The 22274-nt window shown below is 45.7% G+C and overlaps 2 protein-coding genes across 7 annotated transcripts in view; one reads left to right on the top strand and one right to left on the bottom strand.

The window, feature by feature from the left end:
• phyhiplb (phytanoyl-CoA 2-hydroxylase interacting protein-like b) overlaps positions 1 to 7161 on the top strand; it is a 107063-nt gene extending 99902 nt beyond the window's left edge. For all 6 annotated transcript variants that reach the window (XM_070876866.1, XM_070876870.1, XM_070876867.1 and 3 more), the window contains exons 5-6: positions 943 to 1060; positions 5952 to 7161. In XM_070876866.1, the coding sequence (XP_070732967.1) occupies positions 943 to 1060; positions 5952 to 6486 (653 nt within the window). In that variant the 3' untranslated portion in view covers positions 6487 to 7161. The remainder of the gene's footprint in view (positions 1 to 942; positions 1061 to 5951) is intronic.
• The window catches only part of fam13c (family with sequence similarity 13 member C), a 155794-nt gene continuing 140550 nt past the window's right edge, over positions 7031 to 22274 (bottom strand). Inside the window, exon 16 of the mRNA XM_070876865.1 lies at positions 7031 to 10713. Coding sequence (XP_070732966.1) covers positions 10581 to 10713 — 133 coding nt within the window. The 3' untranslated portion in view covers positions 7031 to 10580. The remainder of the gene's footprint in view (positions 10714 to 22274) is intronic.

Here is a 22274-nt window from a genome sequence, read left to right as displayed (position 1 = left end):
AAAAGCCAGATGATGGTTGATCCCAGTAGCCATTGGCGGAGTGAGGTATGGATCAGGAGCTGAGTTGGAGTAGCAAATCATGCAAGGAACAAATGGATGAGTGGAGATTGAACCCAGAAAAGGAGCATAGTATTGTCTGAAAAGCTTAGAAGGTACAACATGAAACCTGGAGATAAACTGCAATCTAGAGGAGGGAGCTAGTGGTGGAGAGAATATCAACCAGGCCATCATGTCAGCAGAAAGCTCAGAAATTGGTAAAGGATGTAGATCAAAGCAAGCTGCCAGCAGGTTTCAGTCCAAGGATCAATCAAGCAGCCAACCGAGGGGACAACTCTGATGCAGTTCTATCTGACAATGGAGATGAAATATCAGGCTGTTTCTATAATGGAAGGCTGATCCGTCACATAAGTTTTATGCCCCAGCAGCAAGTTGAAAATCTGTCCCGCTATCTGAAAATTAGAACACCAGCGTTTTCATATCAATTCAGTAAGCTAACTAAAACTGCAACGGTTTCTGTGCGACATCTGGACAGTGGTACATTACCAGATATTGTACTATAGAAGTTTATAGAAGGAGGCCATTCAGCCCATTGCATCTATGCTGGTCCTTTGCTAGAGCAATCCAAAGATCATTCCACTGCCCTGCTCTCTTCCCCTATAAAATTTCAGTCTGTAGGGAGTGAGGGCTTGATCACAGCTATTTAACCGAGCACACAAAATGTTACTTTTCATGACATTTGAACAGAAAATGTGTTTGTTTATTTGCTTTTGACCAAACAATTAATTGATTTTGATGCTTTTTCCCCTGAAAGTAATGTTTTTGTGTGTACTCTACTAAATTACATTGATCTTCAAATCACACCAAATAATTGTTCTATTTTAATGTAGTATAAAATTAAAACAATGCAATGTTAGTAATAAAATGCCTTTTATTTTTCTGCAGACTATTCCAAGGTTCACCTAACACAGTTGATGGAAAAAGCTGAAGCGATTTCAGGGCGCATGTTGAAGTTTTCAGTTTTCTATCGTAACCAGCACAGAGAATACTTTGACTATGTTCGGTAAGAAAAATCACAGGCAAAGCTACATTTAATTCTGTTGTTAAAGCTGAGATAAATAATTGTTTATTGTGTGACCACTGACTAGCAGCTTTTAAAAAAAAATTCTACTAATCAGCGTCTTTTTAAAGATAATTGTACGTTACTGGGAGAAATAGACTGTGTCGAGCAGTATGTTATCACATTTGGTGATAACTATATGTAAACATTTACTGCTGTCTGTGAATCAAGGCATTAGCTATTCTTTTATAGTCATAATTCACAGCCAGTTGGCAAGTTTAGGGTGCCTCTCGATAAGGCCTCTGGCTGTCTGAAAACGGCAGGCCACGGGGCGACTTGGACTCTTCACGGAGGGGCTGCCATTTTGTAAATTGCCCTTTGTGAGTTTTGGATCGCTCCGCCCATTTTCCCGCTGCGGATTGCACGCGCCGACCCCTTACCGACTGGCGGGGACCCCCTCGTGAAATTGCACCTTGGGAAATGACCCCTTTCCCGGTATTGCCCCGAGGGAGCAACCCCGCCGCCTATTGGTGCCCCTGACAGCTTTTGCTGTCGGTACACGCTCTCTGGCATGGCGGCCCAGGGGCACTGCCGCGGCCGCCATGTTATTTTTTGTTTGTAGGCCGACTGCCAGATCAGCCCGACAGTTATGCCCCCTCTTGGGTGCCAGACCGCTGGCCCGGCCGAAACTCTCCCTGGTGGCCCAGTAGACCTAACTTAAAAGTATGCAGAGCTCACAGTGCCCTTTCCCTTTAACTGAAGGGGAGTGATGTTGTGATGCATCAGCACAACGCTGATGCTTGGTCAGAGCGCGGCCCCACTCCAAGGGCACTTTCTGCCCCTCGGCTGCCCCAACCAAAAAAACATTTTCCAAGTACCGAATATCGACAGAATCTCCGCCACAAACCATGCGGCGGAGAAAAACTTTAAAAAACAGAGGTTGCGCACCATTTCGGGCGGTGGGCAATTTCGGCCCCTTAGGTGTCTAGTGATAAGTGAGATAAAATGATGCTGATTTATTACCTTCAATATAAATCAGTTTAGCTTTAAATGGCTCTGCAGTACTTTTCTAAGTCTGGTGAAGTTGCAAAACATAATAATGCATATGCGAAAGGTTTAGCAAAGTTTTAGAATGGGAATTTTTAAACTAACATTAATTGCAGATAATTGGTTCTCCTGCAACAATGTCTACCTCTGTGCAGCTTTTGATGCCCTGAAGATATAATCAGCAAAATATATTATATAAATCAGGGAATTATATTTCTTTAAAGTCTTAATAGCTACTTCTTCCAAAAATTCTCAGTTGCTGAAAGCATTATAATCTAGATTCCCTGGGGGGGAAGGACTCCAAACATCTGTCTGGTTAATTTACATGTTCACATAAAATAAGTACTGAATGTCCCCTGTGCAATCTAACATATCGAGTTGATGTTGAATTGATTTAAATGACAGTATGATTTTGAATAGCAATTTTATTATTTATAATCATTTTCCTGCTTGTATCCCACACAATTACCACACTTAGCGGAAAATCAGCTGGTGCCTAACATTCTGACCCAGTCAGGTTCCGGGCACACTACATGCCAGGAGGGGGGGGGGGGGGGGAAGAACACAGGCTGGCAGGGACACTCCTGCACCCAGCTCCACATCAAAATAATTATAAAAAATTAGGTATTTTGGTCCTATTGAGGACCACTGGATAGTCTGCATGCTGATGCCTGGCTCCTGCTCAGCCAGATTTCCTGGAGGGGCCCTGAAGCAGATGTTGATACCTTATTTACATATGTAAGGGTCTTAATGCCTGTTTCAGATGGGCACAGTTGACGCCTGGGAAAGCACCGTCACCAATATGGTGCAGATCAGATATGGGCACAATGAGGACTAATTCGCCCCCGCCCCTAACTGTGTCCAGCTTTGCTCCTTGTGCTCAGTGAACGATTGGGAGCTCTGGCATGTGACCAGGCGCAGACCAAGTCTTGGAGCTCTTAGTTGTGAGGATAGCTTCCAAGTGTTATTTATCTGAGAGAAATGTAGCCTTAGATAGGATATGATTAAAGTTTTTAAAATAATGAACCAATTGGAGACAGTCTGGTTAGATAGTTTAATGGAAATGAATAGGGAGGAAAGTATTTTTTTCCTCACAGGCGAATAGTCCCCAGCTTAAGAACCTTCCTCCTCCCCTTCCCCTGTGTTTTTTCACTTTACTGACATCTCCTTCTGTGCTGCTCCCACTCCATGTTGATGCTGCTGCTCATGGCTCTGCAGCGAATGATGCTGCCCTACCCCCATTCTCCTGGCTCCTAGTCCCCTGCTCATCTTTCGCTCGGTGAGCTCCCATTCCCCATCTCTTCCTGGCCCGATGTCAGAGCCCTGTCCTTGGTATGTTCAGAGTTGCGCCCCCCCCCCCCCCCCCCCCCATGCTTGGGCGCCCCCTGGCCTGCCCTCCTGATTGCATGCCATGCAGTCATGGTTCTCTGTGGCAGTGGTCGGTGATGTCAATTGGGGGGGGTGGGTGGCACACTGATTGGCACATAAATAATCTAGAGGTAGTGTTCCAGCAATCCATGCCCCATTTTGCAAGAGTACTACCGTTCTCAGCTTTCGTGGAACCCAGCACCCATAACAGCCTGGGATAGAGCAGTGCAAACATTCAATCCCAGAGAGAATACAGTTTCTCTACCACTATGGATGCTGGGTGAAGAAATCTCCATTGCACAAAAGCCATTATTTCACCCGTTGCTCACTTGCACTTACTCACCTGCTCGTAGTTTGTAATTTCAAAGTGTATCAAAGTCGATTATAATCTGTCTGTTTGTACAGGTTTTACTGTATATGTTGCTAATTAGCTGAGATTATGATACGTGAGGGGCGACTGTGGGCTGGAGCTCGCTTGATTGTTTTAGGGAGTTGATGGGACGGGTTTGTTGGATCTCAGGATCTTTTGCTGCCCCCCTCCTTTATGTTCATAAGTGAGGCATGTAATATGATGTGTAAGCTGTTTATTGCTCATTCAGAAATTTGATGCACTTCACACGGAAATTCCAATATGTAGCTTTAAATTTCTAGAGTTAAATGATTACTGCCTAATCTCATTTAACCCACAGGAATAATCACTTTTAATTACCAGATCAAGGCCTCAGCTGGGATTTGGCTATGAAAGAAGCTGTTTCCTCTCTGCACATACTCAAAATTGGGTCTCAATCTGAATAATTGTGTCTTCACGGGCAGCTCACTAGTTTCCCCACAGGGAAGATTCAGCTGACAAGTTTCCAACCAGCCAATCTGGAAACTCATGATGCAGATGTGGTCCAGGATTCTGGCATAGCATTATGATTGTGGCATTGTTTTACCAGGTGAACCTTTGCAGCCATTGGCTGCACATGCTCTGCTGTCCTGATAAGTCAAAATACATTAGTGCAATCTTCTATACTGCTTGCTACAAAACAGCAACATGTCCGCTCAATGGGAAAGTGGCTAGAGCCAGGATTGAGAATTTTTACATTACTGTATAATACTAATAATTGGTAGATCAAAAGTGCAGTAAAGATGTAACTAAAAATATGTAGATTGTGTGTTGGTGTGTGTGTCAAAAGATACATTGGTCTAGTCTGACTTGCACTAACAATTCTGTTTCTTTTTCTGCTTTAGTAACAAAAAAGACAAACAAAAATGTATTCTAGCATTGTTGTAAGTTTTGGCGGTTAGTAATCCAAACCTGTAATAAGCAGCAGTGCTCAAGAGATTGTTGTGCAAAATCAAAGCACATGGTATTGGGGGTAATATACTGACGTGGATAGGGAACTGATTGGCAGACAGGAAGCAGAGAGTCGGGATAAACGGGTTCTTTTCAGAATGGCAGGCAGTAACTAGTGGAGTGTCGCAGGGCTCAGTGCTGGGACCCCAGCTCTTTACAATATACATTAACGATTTGGATGAATAAATAGAATGTAATATCTCCAAGTTTGCAGATGACACGAAACTGGGTGGCGGTGTGAGCTGTGAGGAGGACCCTAAGAGGCTGCAGGGTGACTTGGACAGGTTAGGTGAGTGGGCAAATGCATGGCAGATGTAGTATGATGTGGATAAATGTGAGGTTATCCATTTTGGGGGCAAAAACATGAAGGCAGAATATTATCTGAATGGCGGCAGACTAGGAAAAGGGGAGGTGCAACGAGACCTGGGTGTCATGGTTCATCAGTCACTGAAAGTGGGCACGCAGGTGGTAAAGAAGGCAAATGGTATGTTGGCCTTCATAGCTAGGGGATTTGAATATAGAAGCATGGAGGTCTTACTGCAGTTGTACAGGGCCTTAGTGAGGCCTCACCTGGAATATTGTGTTCAGTTTTGGTCTCCTAGTCTGAGGAAGGACGTTCTTGCTATTGAGGGAGTGCAGCGAAGGTTCACCAGACTGATTCCAGGGATGGCTGGGCTGTCATATGAGGAGAGACTGGATCAATTGGGCTTTTATTCATTGGAGTTTAGAAGGAAGAGAGGGGATCTCATAGAAACATATAAGATTCTGACAGGACTGGACAGATTAGATGCAGGAAGAATGTTCCCGATGTTGGGGAAGTCCAGAACCAGGGGACATATTCTAAGGATAAGGGGTAAGCCATTTAGGACTGAGATGAGGGGAAACTTCTTCACTCAGAGAGTTGTTAACCTGTGGAATTCCCTGCCGCAGAGAGTTGTTGATGCCAATTCACTGGATATATTCAAGAGGGAGTTAGATATAGCTCTTACGGTTAAGGGGATCAAGGGGTATGGAGAGAAAGCAGGAAAGGGGTACTGAAGGAATGATCTTGTTGAATGGCGGTGCAGGCTCGAATGGCCTACTCCTGCACCTATTTTTCTATGTTTCAACATTCCTGATAAATAACAATTACTGTTCTAGGGAGCAACAAGGGAAAATGATGCAATCTTCCATCAAGGATAACAGCGGCAGTCACGGTTCTCCCATCAGTGGGAAACTGGAAGGCATCTTCTTTAGCTGCAACACTGAATTCAACACTGGTAAACCTCCGCATGATTCACCTTACGGGAGACAGCGCTATCAGATCCCTGCCAGCGAACTCTTCAACCAGAACACCAACCTCTATTTTGGTGACTTTTACTGTATGTATACGGCCTACCACTATGTCATTCTTGTTATTGCGCCTGTGGGATCAGAAGGAGATGAATTCTGCAAGCAGCGACTTCCTCAGCTAAATATTGCAGACAACAAATTCCTGACATGCACTGAGGAGGATAGTAGGCTGGTTTATCATCATGCCCAGGATGCTATTTTAGAAATTATCTACACTGACCCAGTGGATCTCTCTCTTGGTAGCGTGGCTGAGATCAGTGGCCATCAGCTGATGAGTTTGTCCACCGCAAATGCAAAAAAAGATCCTAGCTGCAAGACTTGCAATATTAGTGTTGGACGTTAACTGAACAGTGTACAATTTCCACACTCCTGACATTAATATAGATTTCATTTTGTGTTATTTCAATTCTTTCCTCTTGAAATCACGCATATTATGCAGCTTTTCACCAAAAGCTTACCGTTGGTTGATTTATTTACTGAAACATTCGTTTTACGGAATATGTAAATGTCTGTTTCTTTTTGTGAGATATTTTGTAAAGTTGCTGCAAAGTTCTAACAAAGCTAATAAACACAAGTTCCTGCTTTAAGAATTATATAGTAATGCTTTGCTTTAAAAGAAAACACAATTGATGTTAATGTACTCTTGCAAAGCAAAGATGTCAGCTTATTTTAGTGTTCTAAAACATAAATATTTAACCTGGATAAACTACAACTATTGGAACAAGCATGAAGGTTACAGTTGCAGCATGACTTTATCTTGCAAAATAGAAATACAATATTTGACACTTCCAACTTGTTCATCAACAGTGTTCACGTTACTTATAACTAGTTAACAAGAAACATTTAAAACTGCTGTATTTGAAGAAAATAAATGTAATACATTAGAAAAATATTTGTATTTGTACTGTTCAAAAAGATTTACAGTGCAGTGTATGATTAACTACAGAGCATTTTGTAGTAATTTGACGATGTTATGAAACCATTCTACTTCTAAAAAATTAAATGGCTATAAAATGCAGACATTACTATCCTATTTATTACATTCCAACACCAATCTTAAGATTTGTATCATTAAATTAATTATAATTCTTCTTACAAAGCTGCACCATTTGATAAATAGCTTCCTACAAAGAAATAAAAAGTGCCAGCATTATTTGTGTTAACCAAACAGTAGCTTATAATTTACTTGGTTTTGTTTCATGCATATACAGTTTGACACAATGAACAGGGAAAAATCTTAAAGCTCACATTTTTTAAAGTTATTTAGAAAATTCTAAAATTTCAAACCAAGAATGCCAACTTAACACTGCATTTAAAGCATTCCTTACAAATTTGTTTTCTGAATTTGGTAGAATATGAAATGGGAATTTTATATGGTGGCACAAATTATACAACCTGAGTTAAATTCTTTCACTGCCAATATGATTTTGAACAAATGCTTCCAACATGCTGCTTCAGTTGAGTGTAGATAATAACATGCCTGAACCAAGCAAAGAAATTCATTGTTCGTTCCCATTTTACATCGAAGTTCAGATTCAGCTACAAGTATTTTTGGCAAACTAGTTATGCATGTATATGGATTTAACATTTTTGTACATTCATTAGCATTGCAAAAGAGGTAAACTCAAAATGAGTTCAGGTCAAATAAGCATTAAAAAGACTTCAAATTTAACACTTTGCAAAACTAAAATAAAAAGCATAATGATGCCTTGATCGGTCAGTGAATTTAACTCTTAAAAAATGTTTTTTTAAAAAATGATGATTCCTTGACCGGACAGTGGCAACCTTTATATGCTCGCACCCAGAGAATGATTAAAGTTCCACAAAAGATTTGGCATCACCAAGGGCCAAAAGACAGCTAGACACTTAGTAAAAGGCTGGTTTCAAGGTAATGAGGGACAAGCTTAAGAAAATTGATTTCGGAGGGTGGGTAGTTATATATCCTACTTCAGTTTAAATATCATTAAAAGGTATCTGGATAAAACCATAAACAATGACCAAATACTCCAAAGGAAAGGAAAACAAACTATCAATCTTACAAGGAGAACTGGGGTGGGACTACATTGGGCCATAATTTGTTGAAGGAGTGAATCTAATAGCATCAGCCATTAGTTAGACTTGCCCTTGTATGTTTAGGTTTTTACATTTTTTGCAGGGCAAGTTTTGCATCGCAGAGAGAGAAACTGGCCATCTGTTACCTGACTGAACGGGGCAAACCACTGTGTACTTCAGTGCCAGTGAGGTTGAGTGGCAGTAATTAACACTTATCGCCATTACAATTATACTTAGACTGAAATGGACGGGACTTAACTTTCTGTGGTGAGTTTAGCTCGTACAGCAAATACGGCAACTTCACGGCGTTCAATGCATTCTAATGGTGAGGCAGAGAGGCAAGGTATCATTTTTGTGAAACTAATGGCAGAGTGGTAACTGGGACTGCAACTTTTGGATTTGAGTTTAACCATGCATTTGCCCGTCACCGGAAGTTGCAGTAACATTTGCGCATAAATAACGGCAATATTAGCCTCACTGTTATTTTGACAGCAAATGATGGATCAATACAAGGGTTACAGGGACAACGCACTTTTGAAATACATATAGATACAGACTCTAAAGACAATAGCTGTACTATCATAGTAATAAGGGAGTTGGAGAAGGTGGAACATGAAAAGGATGCTACTGGGCCTAAAACAGGGCGAAACTAATTCATGGACTCCATGACTACTTCCTCCAATTATTCACAGGGGAAACATTCAGTAGCATATCCTCTGTAATCAGAGATAATGAAGTTGGATTAACATAGTCAATTAGATGAAGGCCTGAGACACATATGGGCTCAAAACGAAAGGGATGAGATCTACGCGATGCCGATGGATATTCTGTGAACACTGGAGGTCCCGCTACAGTGAAAACAAGCTATTGTGATAAAACAAGACTCGGGCAACTATAAACCCTATGGTTTTACATCCCTACCAGATAAAATAATGGAATTAATTATCAAGGTTAACTTGAAGATTACCTTGCAATATTAACCTACTGAACAGCAATATGGCATATGACTAAAGACTTTGATTTTTTTTGAGGAAATGACATACCAAGCAGACGGTCAAAAGCCTTGAGCTGATTTCCAAAAAGCATCTGACAAAATTTCACATGCAAGGCTGTCCCTTATACTTAGTGATCATAATTCAAGATAAAAACCTGGCAACGAATGAGCAATTTGCTGAAGGGTAGGAAGAAGCAACTGGTACTGGTTAGGGAAGTGATTGGAGAGTGGGCAAGCTCTGAGTGGAGTATCCCAAGAATTGGGATTGGGAACTGTAGTGTTTCTAATTTACATTGACAACTTGGATACAGCAGTGCTCAGTGCATACTTCATGGATAATACCAACTAGTGCAGAATAGTTGAATTTGAAGAAGCCAAAGATCTATTAAAACAATATTGTGATAAAGGGACTTGGTTTTTTTTTGGATCGTGAGCTTAGATGGCTCAAATGGCTTTCCTCATCTTCATCTATCTTGTGACATAACAGTGTTTCAATAAACAATGGATTGCTGACAGGATTGATGAGGATAGTTTAAGAGTGTCATACCTTCATGGCATATAGACCCATAAGATGCCATAGGAACATTATGCATGCAAACATGTCCATTTCAGAATGTTGTAAATTATGAAACATTACAAACAGTTTTCATGGTAATTACCAAAAATATAAATGACAACACTTTTAGTAAACAATATGAAGAGATATGCTAATCCCAGGTAACGTGGATCTAAAATGGTTAAAAAAAACTTCAATTTGACCCGGTTTTAAATGGCCATGAAAGAAATTGGCACTGGAGTCCAAATAATTGTAAATTCACTTTGAATTTTTTTTCTCCCTTCCATAATCAAACAAATGACAATATTTGATTGTATTTAAATTGCAATTGACCACTCAATGTGCCATAAACTGAAGAAATCATCAAAACACATAAGCAAAAGGCAGGATGTTTTTTGGCTGCAGATGACACTCTCTTTCAGTCCAGTGACACAAATAAAGTGCTATGGTGTCTCACACGGAGACCATCAATAAATGGCTCCCTCCTAAACATCTGCCCTGCCAAGAAATAATTCAACGATTCAGAGTTTATCATTGTCCAGAATAGGGTCTATTTCATAAAATTCTCAAAGCTACCTACTCAAAAATATCATCAGTGCATCTTGTAACGTTTGTTGTCATTAGTGACAGTGATTTTGATTAGTTGCTCAGCAACCCTTGTGTTCATTCTTGCTGTCACTGTTGGAATATGGAGACTTCAGTGATTAATAAAGTGCAGCCATGTGTTTCTATGGCACAAATGCGAGGATGAAATATCCAGAGCTTTAGAAAGGATTGAATAATTTCCTGTGGTTGTTGCAAGGACAAGAAAATTGTCTTCAGTGTAAGGTTTTTTTTAAGAACTCAAAACAGTTTTTGAGCCATCGTGCTTAGTGATGAGTACCTCCAACAATCGAAGTTTGGCTTTTATATGCTTGTACTCATTGTATTCTTCAGCCATTGGTATGCGATCTTCTTTCAGTACATTCCTACAAGAAAAGCTTGCGTAATTATTACCGTTTACTGGGAAAGTAACATGGTTAATGTGCTGCAAAGTGCGAGGTTGTGGGTTTGCAATTACAAGTCCCCCAAAGTGAGCTCAGCTCGATTATTAGTAGAATAAGCCAAGTAAAGACTGATGTTGCGACGTGGAGGATCTGGAGCTGGCTTAAGGGGCTAATAGGATAGTAGCATTGTTTGATGTGAAGCGAACCTGTGATTATTCCATCACGTGTAAGTCAGAATGACCTTTTAATGGATGATGTAGCTATGTCAGTAACAAGCCTTTGTAATCGCAAGACATAACGGGAAGTTTGACCAATTGTAAGCTAAAAAATGTTAAAACTGCAGGCTTTAACAGTTTAGAACAAAGGTCAATAAGTTGAACTTGTGACTTCAGATTCAGTGGTTGAAGAACCACAGAAAGTGAGATGTAAAGGCCTTGAAATTGAAACATTTGAGATAACGGAAAGCATCCTTCAAAGCCTACGTGCTAGACTCTGTTCTAGTTATGGAAGAGACATGGGTGTAGACATTAACTTGTCACATGGGCAGAGCCAACGGTTGAACAGCTGTCAGTCACAGACATATATGGACATTTCTTATCTTTGTAAATTGTCAAGCTTACACTTCCGCCCAATCATGTATAAAATCTGATGTAATTATTTGATTGGGGAGAGTTTTTGCTAAAGTTCTCTCCCCTGCATGCTTGTAATAACATTTCTCACATCATAGCCTACCCATGGGTTTGCAATTGCAAGTCCCCCAATGTTAGCTCCTGGTCTCAGCTCAACTATCAATAGAATAAGCCATGTGAAGACCAAGTGCATCTCCACAGGGAAGTAAGAGGGACTAAACCTCTTGGCCAGGATTCCAGAGGAAAGGGAAGGAACAAAACACAAAATAGAAGAAGCATATTGTTCTCATCACCTCATGGATAAGTTAACTCAGCAAACCACTGGAACAGGAGTCGTCTGTTTGACCTGTTGTGCAATTTTGTTAGCTCTATTTTTCTGATCCTGAATCCTTACCCTTCCCTCGATGTCCCTGAATACATTTATTTACAGGTGAGAAATTTATTTGAAGTTCGTCCATTCACATGGACGAACTTCAACAATTGCACATCCCTGTCTGGAGTAAAAATAAAACGGAGAAGGTGGCTCAACCGTGGCTAACAAGGGAAATTAAGGATAGTGTTAAATCCAAGGAAGAGGCTTATAAATTGGCCAGAAAAAGCAGCAAACCTGAGGACCAGGAGAATTTTATAATACAGCAGAGGAGGACAAAGGGTTTAATTAGGAGGGGGAAAATAGAGTATGAGAGGAAACTTGCTGGGAACATAAAAACTGACTGCAAAAACTTCTATAGATATGCAAAGAGAAAAAGATTAGTGAAAACAAACGTAGATCCCTTGCAGTCAGATTCAGGTGAATTTATAATGAACAAAGAGATTGTGGATCAGTTAAACTTTGGTTCTGCCCTCACGAAGGAAGACACAAATAACCTTCCAGGAATACGAGGGGACCGAAGGTCTAGTGAGAAGGAGGAATTGAAGGAAATCCTTATTAGGCAGGAAATTGTGTTGGGGAAATAGATGGGATTGAAGGCTGAAAAATCTCCAGGGCCTGGTGGTCTGAATCCCAGAGTACTGAAAGAAGAAATAGTGGATGCATTGGTGATCATTTTCCAACGGTCTATCGACTCTGGATCAGTTCCTATGGACTGGAGGGTAGCTAATGTAACACCACTTTTTAAGAAAGGAGGGAGAGAGAAAACGGATAATTATAGACCGGTTAGCCTGACATTGGTAGTGGGGAAAATGTTGGAATCAATTATTAAAGATGAAATAGCAGCATATTTGGAAAGCAGTGATGGAATCGGTCCAAGTCAGCATGGATTTATGAAAGGGCAATCCTGCTTGACAAATCTTCTAGAATGTTTTGAGGATGTAACTGGTAAAGTGGACAAGGGAGAACCAGTGGATGTGATGTATTTGGACTTTTAAAAGGCTTTCGACAAGGTCCCACTCAAGAGATTGGTGTGCAAAATGAAAGCACATGGTATTGGGGTAGTGTACTGACGTGGATAGAGAATTGGTTGGCAGACAGGAAGCAGTGAGTCGGGATAAACGGGTCCTTTTCAGAATGGCAGGCAGTGACTAGTGGGGTGCCGCAGGGCTCAGTGCTGGGACCCCAGCTATTTACAATATACATTAATGATTTGGATGAGGGAATTGAGATGACACGAAGCTGGGTGGCGGTGTGAGCTGTGAGGAGGACGCTAAAAGGCTGCAGGGTGAATTGGACAGGTTAGGTGAGTGGGCAAACACATGGCAGATGCAGTATAATGTGGATAAATGTGAGGTCATCCACTTTGGTGGCAAAAACATGAAGGCAGAATATTATCTGAATGGTGGCAGATTAGGAAAAGGGGAGGTGCAACGAGACCTGGGTGTCATGGTACATCAGTCATTGAAAGTTGGCATGCAGGTACAGCAGGCGGTGAAGAAGGCAAATGGTATGTTGGCCTTCATAGCTAGGGGATTTGAGTATAGGAGCAGGGAGGTCTTACTGCAGTTGTGAGTATTCTGTTCAGTTTTGGTCTCCTAATCTGAGGAAGGACGTTCTTGCTATTGAGGGAGTGCAGCGAAGGTTCACCAGACTGATTCCAGGGATGGCAGGACTGACATATGAGGAGAGACCGGATCAACTGGGCCTGTATTCACTGGAGTTTAGAAGGATGAGAGGAGGTGCGTGGAGAGGCGTGAGTTCCGGGGTCGGCGAGAGGCCGACAAAAGGCCCAACGCGGCGGAAGTCGGGAGCAGCATGTGGAGGTGCGTCGCTGAGTCGGGAGCAGCGTCGAGGAGGTGCGTGGAGAGGCGTGAGTCCCGGGATCGGCGAGAGGCGAGCTGGTGCAGCTACAGGGAGAAGGCAAAAAAGAAGTAGAAAGAAACAGAAAGGTGACGTCACAGCCAAGGGGGTAAGTGATTGGCTGGTGATTGGTGAGTAGTTTTTCTTTTTTCTCTTCTATAACAGTGAGTAAACTTTAGCATTGTTGTTGCCTATCTAAGGGTTAAGTCATGGCAGGAGAGCTCGGTCACGTGTTATGCTCCTCCTGTACCATGTGGGAACTCAGGGACGACTCCAGTGTCCCTGACGACCACGTGTGCGGGAAGTGTATCCGCCTCCAGCTCCTGACCGACCGCGTTGCGGAGTTGGAGCCGAGGGTGGATTCACTCTGGAGCATCCACGATGCTGAGAATGACGTAAATAGCACGTTTAGTGAGTTGGTCATACCGCAGGTGAAGGGTCCACAGCCAGCTCGGGAATGGAAGACCAGCAGAAAGAGCAGTGCAAGGAAGGTAGTGCAGGGGTCCCCTGTGGTCATCCCACTGCAAAACTGATGCACCGTTTTGAGTACTGTTGAGCGGGATGACTCATCAGGGGAGGGCAGCAGCAGCCAAGTTCATGGCACCGTGGCTGGCTCTGCTCCACAGGAGGGCAGGAAAAAGAGTGGGAGAGCGATAGTGTTAGGGGATTCCATTGTAAGGGGAATAGATAGGCGTTACTGCGGCCGCAACCGAGACTCCAGGATGGTATGTTGCCTCCCTGGTGCAAGGGTCAAGGATGTCTCGGAGCGGGTGCAGGACATTCTGAAAAGGGAGGGTGAACAGCCAGTTGTCGTGGTGCACATTGGTACCAACGATATAGGTAAAAAAAGGGATGAGGTCCTACGAGATGAATTTAAGGAGCTAGGAGCTAAATTAAAACGTAGGACCTCAAAAGTAGTAATCTCAGGATTGCTACCAGTGCCACGTGCTAGTCAGAGTAGGAATCGCAGGATAGCTCAGATGAATACGTGGCTTGAGCAGTGGTGCAGCAGGGAGGGATTCAAATTCCTGGGGCATTGGAACCGGTTCTGGGGGAGGTGGGACCAGTACAAACCGGACGGTCTGCACCTAGGCAGGACCGGAACCAATGTCCTAGGGGGAGTGTTTGCTAGTGCTGTTGGGGAGGAGTTAAACTAATGTGGCAGGGGGATGGGAACCAATGCAGGGAGACAGAGGGAAACAAAAAGGAGACAAAAGCAAAAGACAGAAAGGAGATGAGTAAAAGTGGAGGGCAGAGAAACCCAAGGCAAAAAACAAAAAGGGCCACTGAATGTAAAGGGGCTGCAGGAGGGGTCAAAACTAAAAATCATGGATTAAAAACTAGTACTAAAACACTCTACCTAAACGCACGCAGCATTCGAAATAAAGTAAATGAGTTGACGGCACAAATCATTACAAATGGGTATGATTTGGTGGCCATTACAGAAACGTGGTTGCAGGGTGGCCAAGACTGGGAATTAAACATACAGGGGTATCTGACGATTCGGAAAGATAGACAAGAAGGGAAAGGAGGTGGGGTAGCTCTGTTAATAAAGGATGATATCAGGGCAGTTGTGAGAGACGATATTGGCTCTAATGAACAAAATGTTGAATCATTGTGGGTGGAGATTAGAGATAGTAAGGGGAAAAGGTCACTGGTGGGCGTAGTTTATAGGCCCGCAAATAATAACTTCACGGTGGGGCGGGCAATAATCAAGGAAATAATGGAGGCATGTGAAAAAGGAACGGCAGTAATCATGGGGGATTTTAACCTACATATCGATTGGTCAACTCAAATCGCAGGGGGTAGCCTGGAGGAGGAATTCATAGAATGCATACGGGATTGTTTCTTAGAACAGTATGCTACAGAACTTACAAGGGAGCAAGCTATCTTAGATCTGGTCCTGTGTAATGAGACAGGAATAATAAACGATCTCCTCGTAAAAGATCCTCTCGGAATGAGTGATCACAGTATGGTTGAATTTGTAATACAGATTGAGGGTCAGGAAGTAGTGTCTCAAACGAGCATACTATGCTTAAACAAAGGGGACTACAGTGGGATGAGGGCAGAGTTGGCTAAAGTAGACTGGAAACACAGACTAAACGGTGGCACAATTGAGGAACAGTGGAAGACTTTTAAGGAGCTCTTTCATAGTGCTCAACAAAAATATATTCCAATGAAAAAGAAGGGCGGTAAGAGAAGGGATAACCAGCCGTGGATAACCAGGGAAATTAAGGAGAGTATCAAATTAAAAACCAATGCGTATAAGGTGGCCAAGGTTAGTGGGAAAATAGAAGATTGGGAACATTTTAAACGACAGCAAAGAATGACTAAGAAAGCAATAAAGAAAGGAAAGATAGATTACGAAGGTAAACTTGCGCAAAACATAAAAACAGATAGTAAAAGCTTTTACAGATATATAAAACGGAAAAGAGTGACTAAAGTAAATGTTGGTCCCTTAGAAGATGAGAAGGGGGATTTAATAATGGGAAATGTGGAAATAGCTGAGACCTTAAACAATTATTTTGCTTCGGTCTTCACAGTGGAAGATACAGAAACCATGCCAGAAATTGCTGGTCACAGGAATGTGGGAAGGGAGAACCTTGAGACAATCACTATCACTAGGGGGGGTAGTGCTGGACAGGCTAATGGGGCTCAAGGTAGACAAGTCCCCTGGTCCTGATGAAATGCATCCCAGGGTAATAAAAGAGATGGCGGAAGTTATACAGATGCATTCGTTATAATCTACCAAAATTCTCTGGACTCTGGGGAGGTACCAGCGGATTGGAAAGCAGCTAATGTAACGCCTCTGTTTAAAAAAGGGGGCAGACAAAAGGCAGGTAACTATAGGCCGGTTAGTTTAACATCTGTAGTGGGGAAAATGCTTGAAACTATCATTAAGGAAGAAATAGCGGGACATCTAGATAGGAATAGTGCAATCAAGCAGGCGCAGCATGGATTCATGAAGGGGAAATCATGTTTAACTAATTTACTGGAATTCTTTGAGGATATAACGAGCATGGTGGATAGAGGTGTACCGATGGATGTGGTGTATTTAGATTTTCAAAAGGCATTCGATAAGGTGCCACACAAAAGGTTACTGCAGAAGATAAAGGTACGCGGAGTCAGAGGAAATGTATTAGCATGGATAGAGAATTGGCTGGCTAACAGAAAGCAGAGAGTCGGGATAAATGGGTCCTTTTCGGGTTGGAAATCGGTGGTTAGTGGTGTGCCACAGGGATCGGTGCTGGGGCCACAACTGTTTACAATATACATAGATGACTTGGAAGAGGGGACAGAGTGTGGTGTAACAAAATTTGCAGATGACACAAAGCGGGTTGTGTAGAGGACACAGAGAGGCTGCAAAGAGATTTAGATTGGTTAAGCGAATGGGCTAAGGTTTGGCAAATGGAATACAATGTCGGAAAGTGTGAGGTCATCCACCTTGGGGAAAAAAAACAGTAAAAGGGAATATTATTTGAATGGGGAGAAATTACAACATGCTGCGGTGCAGAGGGACCTGGGGGTCCTTGTGCATGAATCCCAAAAAGTTAGTTTGCAGGTGCAGCAGGTAATCAGGAAGGCGAATGGAATGTTGTCCTTCATTGCGAGAGGGATGGAGTACAAAAGCAGGGAGGTCCTTCTGCGATTGTATAGGGTATTGGTGAGGCCGCACCTGGAGTACTGCGTGCAGTTTTGCTCACCTTACTTAAGGAAGGATATACTGGCTTTGGAGGGGGTACAGAGACGATTCACTAGGTTGATTCCAGAGATGAGGGGGTTACCTTATGATGATAGATTGAGTAGACTGGGTCTTTACTCGTTGGAGTTCAGAAGGATGAGGGGTAATCTTATAGAAACACTTAAAATAATGAAAGGGATAGACAAGATAGAGGCAGAGAGGTTGTTTCCACTGGTCGGGGAGACTAGAACTAGGGGGCACAGCCTCAAAATACGGGGGAGCCAATTTAAAACTGAGTTGAGAAGGAATTTCTTCTCCCAGAGGGTTGTGAATCTGTGGAATTCTCTACCCAAGGAAGCAGTTGAGGCTAGCTCATTGAATGTATTCAAGTCACAGATAGATAGATTTTTAACCAATAAGGGAATTAAGGGTTATGGGGAGCGGGCGGGTAAGTGGAGCTGAGTCCACGGCCAGATCAGCCATGATCTTGTTGAATGGCGGAGCAGGCTCGAGGGGCTAGATGGCCTACTCCTGTTCCTAATTCTTATGTTCTTATGTTCTTATGGATCTCATAGAAACATATAAAATTCTGACGGGACTGGACAGGTTAGATGCAGGAAGAATGTTCCCAATGTTGGGGAAGTCCAGAACATGGGGACATAATCTAAGGATAAGGGGTAAGCCATTTAAGACTGAGATGAGGAGAAACTTCTTCACTCAGAGAGTTGTTAACCTGTGGAATTCCATACTGCAGAGAGTTGTTGAGGCCAGTTCATTGGATATATTCAAGAGGGAGTTAGATATGACACTTACGGCTAAAGGGATCAAGGGGTATGGAGAGAAAACGGGAAAGGAGTACTGAGGTGAATGATCAGCCATGATCTTATTGAATGGTGGTGCAGGCTCGAAGGGTCGAATGGCCTACTCCTGCACCTATTTTTCTATGTGTGTTCGGCTTCAATTTGATTCGAAGGCCTTGAGCAGAACATTCTCACTACCTTTTGTGTGAAGAATTTTTACTGGATTTGCTTTTAGCTTAAATTCTAAAATGATATCCTTTTGTTCTATATTCATTTTGAGCATAATTGTTCTCTACCTACCCTGCCAATTCATAGCTCAGACCCTTTATTTCAGTGCATCATTCTGCTGAATTGTCCCTGGATTTTTCTCCAAGGCCAGTATCACTTTCCTAAGACAGGGTTTCTCAAAATTGAACACAAAGCCAAAGTTACACTGCTGGCACGATTTAGGCTTTTGTGTCACATTAGTGGGGGCGGAGCAGTGCAGTAACTGCCCGAAATTGTCTGCTTCAGATCATATGAAGCTTTCACTCAACAATGTAGCTTTGTCCTTGTGAGGATAAGGCCAATGGGTAAGCGTATAATCTGGGCAGGAGGTCCAAATTAAAGGGATGTGCTCAGTTAAAGATAAATGCCTACACATGGGGGGCAAACATTTGTTTCAGTCATTGTCAAGCATCAAAATCAATTTCAGAGGCTTGTTAGCCTTGGGTGGAGTTAGAGAAGTGGCAGCACAAATAGCCAAAGGAGGAGTCACAAAACATTCTGTGGTTTCAGCACCTGACGCATTTTTGATGGAGGGCTTAATGAATATATGGATGGAGGAGGAGGGTTACCTAAACTGATATTTCAGGACACCGGCTCGAGAGGACAGATCTTCCTCAACAATCCTCAGGTTATTCTCCCTAGTCTTTCAACAACCAGAAAACACGAAGAGTTTAAAAAGTGATGTCCATCCATCTACCAGTGACTGTAGAACATTACAGCGAGACTCACTGCCCAGTAGGTAGTACCAGGAGAAAAAGAAAAATTAAACTGAAATGCAAAAAACAGACACTGACTTTTCACCAGTAGTGTGGTGCAATGTTAACTGAGTGCTGGATTTTGCGTGTGTTGAGGAGTGCAATGTGTGAGTGTGCTGCATGGTGGAGTGTGGGTGGTGTGTGTGCGTGGGGAGTGGTGCAGTGTGTGTGTGGGGAGTGCTGCGCGCATGCGCGCACGGGGAGTGGTGCAGTGTGTGTGGGGAGTGGTGCAGCGTGCGTGTGGGGGGAGTGGTGCAGCGTGCGTGTGGGGGGAGTGGTGCGTGTGGGGAGTGGTGCAGCGTGCGTGTGTGGGGAGTGGTGCAGCGTGCGTGTGTGGGGAGTGGTGCGTGTGGGGAGTGGTGCAGCGTGCGTGTGTGGGGAGTGGTGCAGCGTGCGTGTGTGGGGAGTGGTGCAGCGTGCGTGTGTGGGGAGTGGTGCGTGTGGGGAGTGGTGCAGCGTGCGTGTGTGGGGAGTGGTGCAGCGTGCGTGTGTGGGGAGTCGTGCGCGTGTGGGGGGAGTGGTGCGGCGTGTGCGTGTGGGGGGAGTGGTGCGGCGTGTGCGTGTGGGGGGAGTGGTGCGGCGTGTGCGTGTGGGGGGAGTGGTGCGTGTGGGGGGAGTGGTGCGGCGTGTGCGTGTGAGGGGAGTGGTGCGCGCGCGCGAGGAGAGGTGCGTGCAGTGTGTGGGGAGCGGTTCAGTGTGTGAGTGGGGGGAGTGGTTCAGTGTGTGTGTGGTGGGGAGTGGTGCGCGCGTGCGAGGAGAGGTGCGTGCAGTGTGTGGGGAGCGGTTCAGTGTGTGAGTGGGGGGAGTGGTTCAGTGTGTGTGTGGTGGGGAGTGGTGCGCGCGTGTGAGGGGAGTGGTGCGCGCGTGTGGGTGAGTGGTGCGCGCGCGTGTGGGTGAGTGGTGCGCGCGCGTGTGGGTGAGTGGTGCGCGCGCGTGTGGGTGAGTGGTGCGCGCGTGTGTGGGGAGTGATACGCGCGTGTGTGGGGAGTGATACACGCGTGCGTATGTGGCGTGGTGCGCACGCACGCATTGGGGAGTGGTGCACGCACGTGAGGGTTGTGCTGCGTGCACGCGCGAGGAGAGTGGTGCGTGAGCGCGCGATCGTGAGGGGAGTGGTGCATGCAGTGTGTGGGGAGTGATGCAGTGCGTGTGTGGGGAGTGGTGCAGTGCGTGCGTATGTGACGTGGTGTGCGTGCACACATTGGGGAGTGGTGCGTGCACGCGCGATCGCAAGGGGAGTGGTGCAGTGTGTGTGTGGGAAGAGGTGCAGTTTGTGTGGGAAGCGGTGCGCGCGTGTGGGGAGAGTGGTGCGCGCGTGTGGGGGGGGAGTGGTGCTCGCGTGTGGGGGGGAGAGTGGTGCTCATGTGGGGGGAATGGCGCTCGCGTGTGGGGGGAATGGTACGCGCGTGCGTATGTGGCATTGTGCGCGTGCACGCATTGGAGAGGGGTGCACGTGCGCGAGGAGAGTGGTGCATGCAGTGTGTGGGGAGTGGTGTAGTGTGTGTGCGGGGAGTGGTGCAGTGTATGTGTGGGGAGTGGTGCGGTGTGTGTGGGGAGTGGTGCAGTGCGTGTGTGGGGAGTGGTGCAGTGCGTGTGTGGGGAGTGGTGCAGTGCATGTGTGGGGAGTGGAGCAGTGCGTGTGTGGGGAGTGGTGCAGTGCGTGCGTATGTGACGTGGTGTGCGTGCACGCATTGGGGAGTGGTGCGTGCGCACGCGATCACAAGGGGAGTGGTGCAGTATGTGTCTGGGGAGTGGTGCAGTGTGTGTCTGGGGAGTGGTGCAGTGTGTGTGTGTGGGAAGAGGTGCAGTTTGTGTGGGAAGTGGTGTGCGCGTTTGGGGGGAGTGGTGCGCGCGCGTTTGTGGGGATTGGTGCGCGTGTGTGGGGGGAGTGGTGCGCGGATGCGTATGTGGCATGGTGCGCGCGCACACATTGTGGAGTGGTGCACGCGCGCGAGGGGTGTGCTGCGTGCGCGCGCGTGGAGAGTGGTGCGTGCGCGCACGATCGCGAGGGGAGTGGTGCGTGCGCGCACGATCGCGAGCGGAGTGGTGTAGTGTGTGTGTGCGGGGAGTGGTGCAGTGTGTGTGGGGAGTGGTGTAGTGTGTGTTGTGTGTGGGGAGTGGTGCAGTGTGTGTGCGGGGAGTGGTGCACTGTGTGTGTGTGTGGGGAGTGGTGCAGTTTGTGTGTGTGTGTGGGGAGTGGTGCAGTGCATGTGTGGGGAGTGGTGCAGTGTGTGTGTGTGGGGAGTGGTGCAGTGTGTGTGTGTGTGTGTGTGTGTGTGTGTGTGGGGAGTGGTGCAGCGTGTGTCTGGGGAGTGGTGCAGCGTGTGTGTGTGTGGGGAGTGGTGCTGTGTGTGTGGGGAGTGGTGCAGTGTGTGTCTGGGGAGTGGTGCAGTGTGAGGGGAGTGGTGCAGTGTGTGTGTGTGTGTGGGGAGTGGTGCAGTGTGTGTGTGTGCGGGGAGTGGTGCAGTGTGTGTGTGTGCGGGGAGTGGTGCAGTGTGTGTGTGTGTGTGGGGAGTGGTGCAGTGTGTGTGTGTGTGTGGGGAGTGGTGCAGTGTGTGTGTGTGCGGGGAGTGGTGCAGTGTGTGTGTGTGTGTGGGGAGTGGTGCAGTGTGTGTGTGTGCGGGGAGTGGTGCAGTGTGTGTGTGTGCGGGGAGTGGTGCAGTTTGTGTGGGGGGATTGGCGCGCGCGTGTGGGGGGATTGGCGCGCGCGTGTGGGGGGATTGGCGCGCGCGTGTGGGGGGATTGGCGCGCGCATGTGGGGGGATTGGCGCGCGCATGTGGGGGGATTGGCGCGCGCGTGTGGGGGGATTGGCGCGCGCGTGTGTGGGGAGTGGCGCTCGCGTGTGGGGGGAGTGGTACACGTGTGCGTATGTGGCATGGTGCGCGCGCATGCATTGGGGTGGGGCGCACGTGCGCGAGGGCTGTGCTGCGTGCGCGCGAGGAGAGTGGTGCGTGAGCACGCGATCGCGAGGGGAGTGGTGCATGCAGTGTGTGGGGAGTGGTGCATGCAGTGCGTGGGGAGTGGTTTAGTGTATGTGGGGGGAGTGGTTCAGTGTGTGTGGGGGGAGTGGTTCAGTGTGTGAGTGGGGAGTGGTGCATTCAGTGTATGGGGAGTGGTGCAGTGAGTGTGTGGGGAGTGGTGTAGTGTGTGTGTGGGGAGTAGTGCAGTTCGTGTGT

Source organism: Pristiophorus japonicus, chromosome 3 (assembly GCF_044704955.1).
Source record: "Pristiophorus japonicus isolate sPriJap1 chromosome 3, sPriJap1.hap1, whole genome shotgun sequence".
NCBI classification, from domain to species: domain Eukaryota; kingdom Metazoa; phylum Chordata; class Chondrichthyes; family Pristiophoridae; genus Pristiophorus; species Pristiophorus japonicus.
The sequence above is the reverse complement of the archived record's forward strand: the minus strand, read 5'-3'. Positions and strand labels throughout refer to the sequence as shown.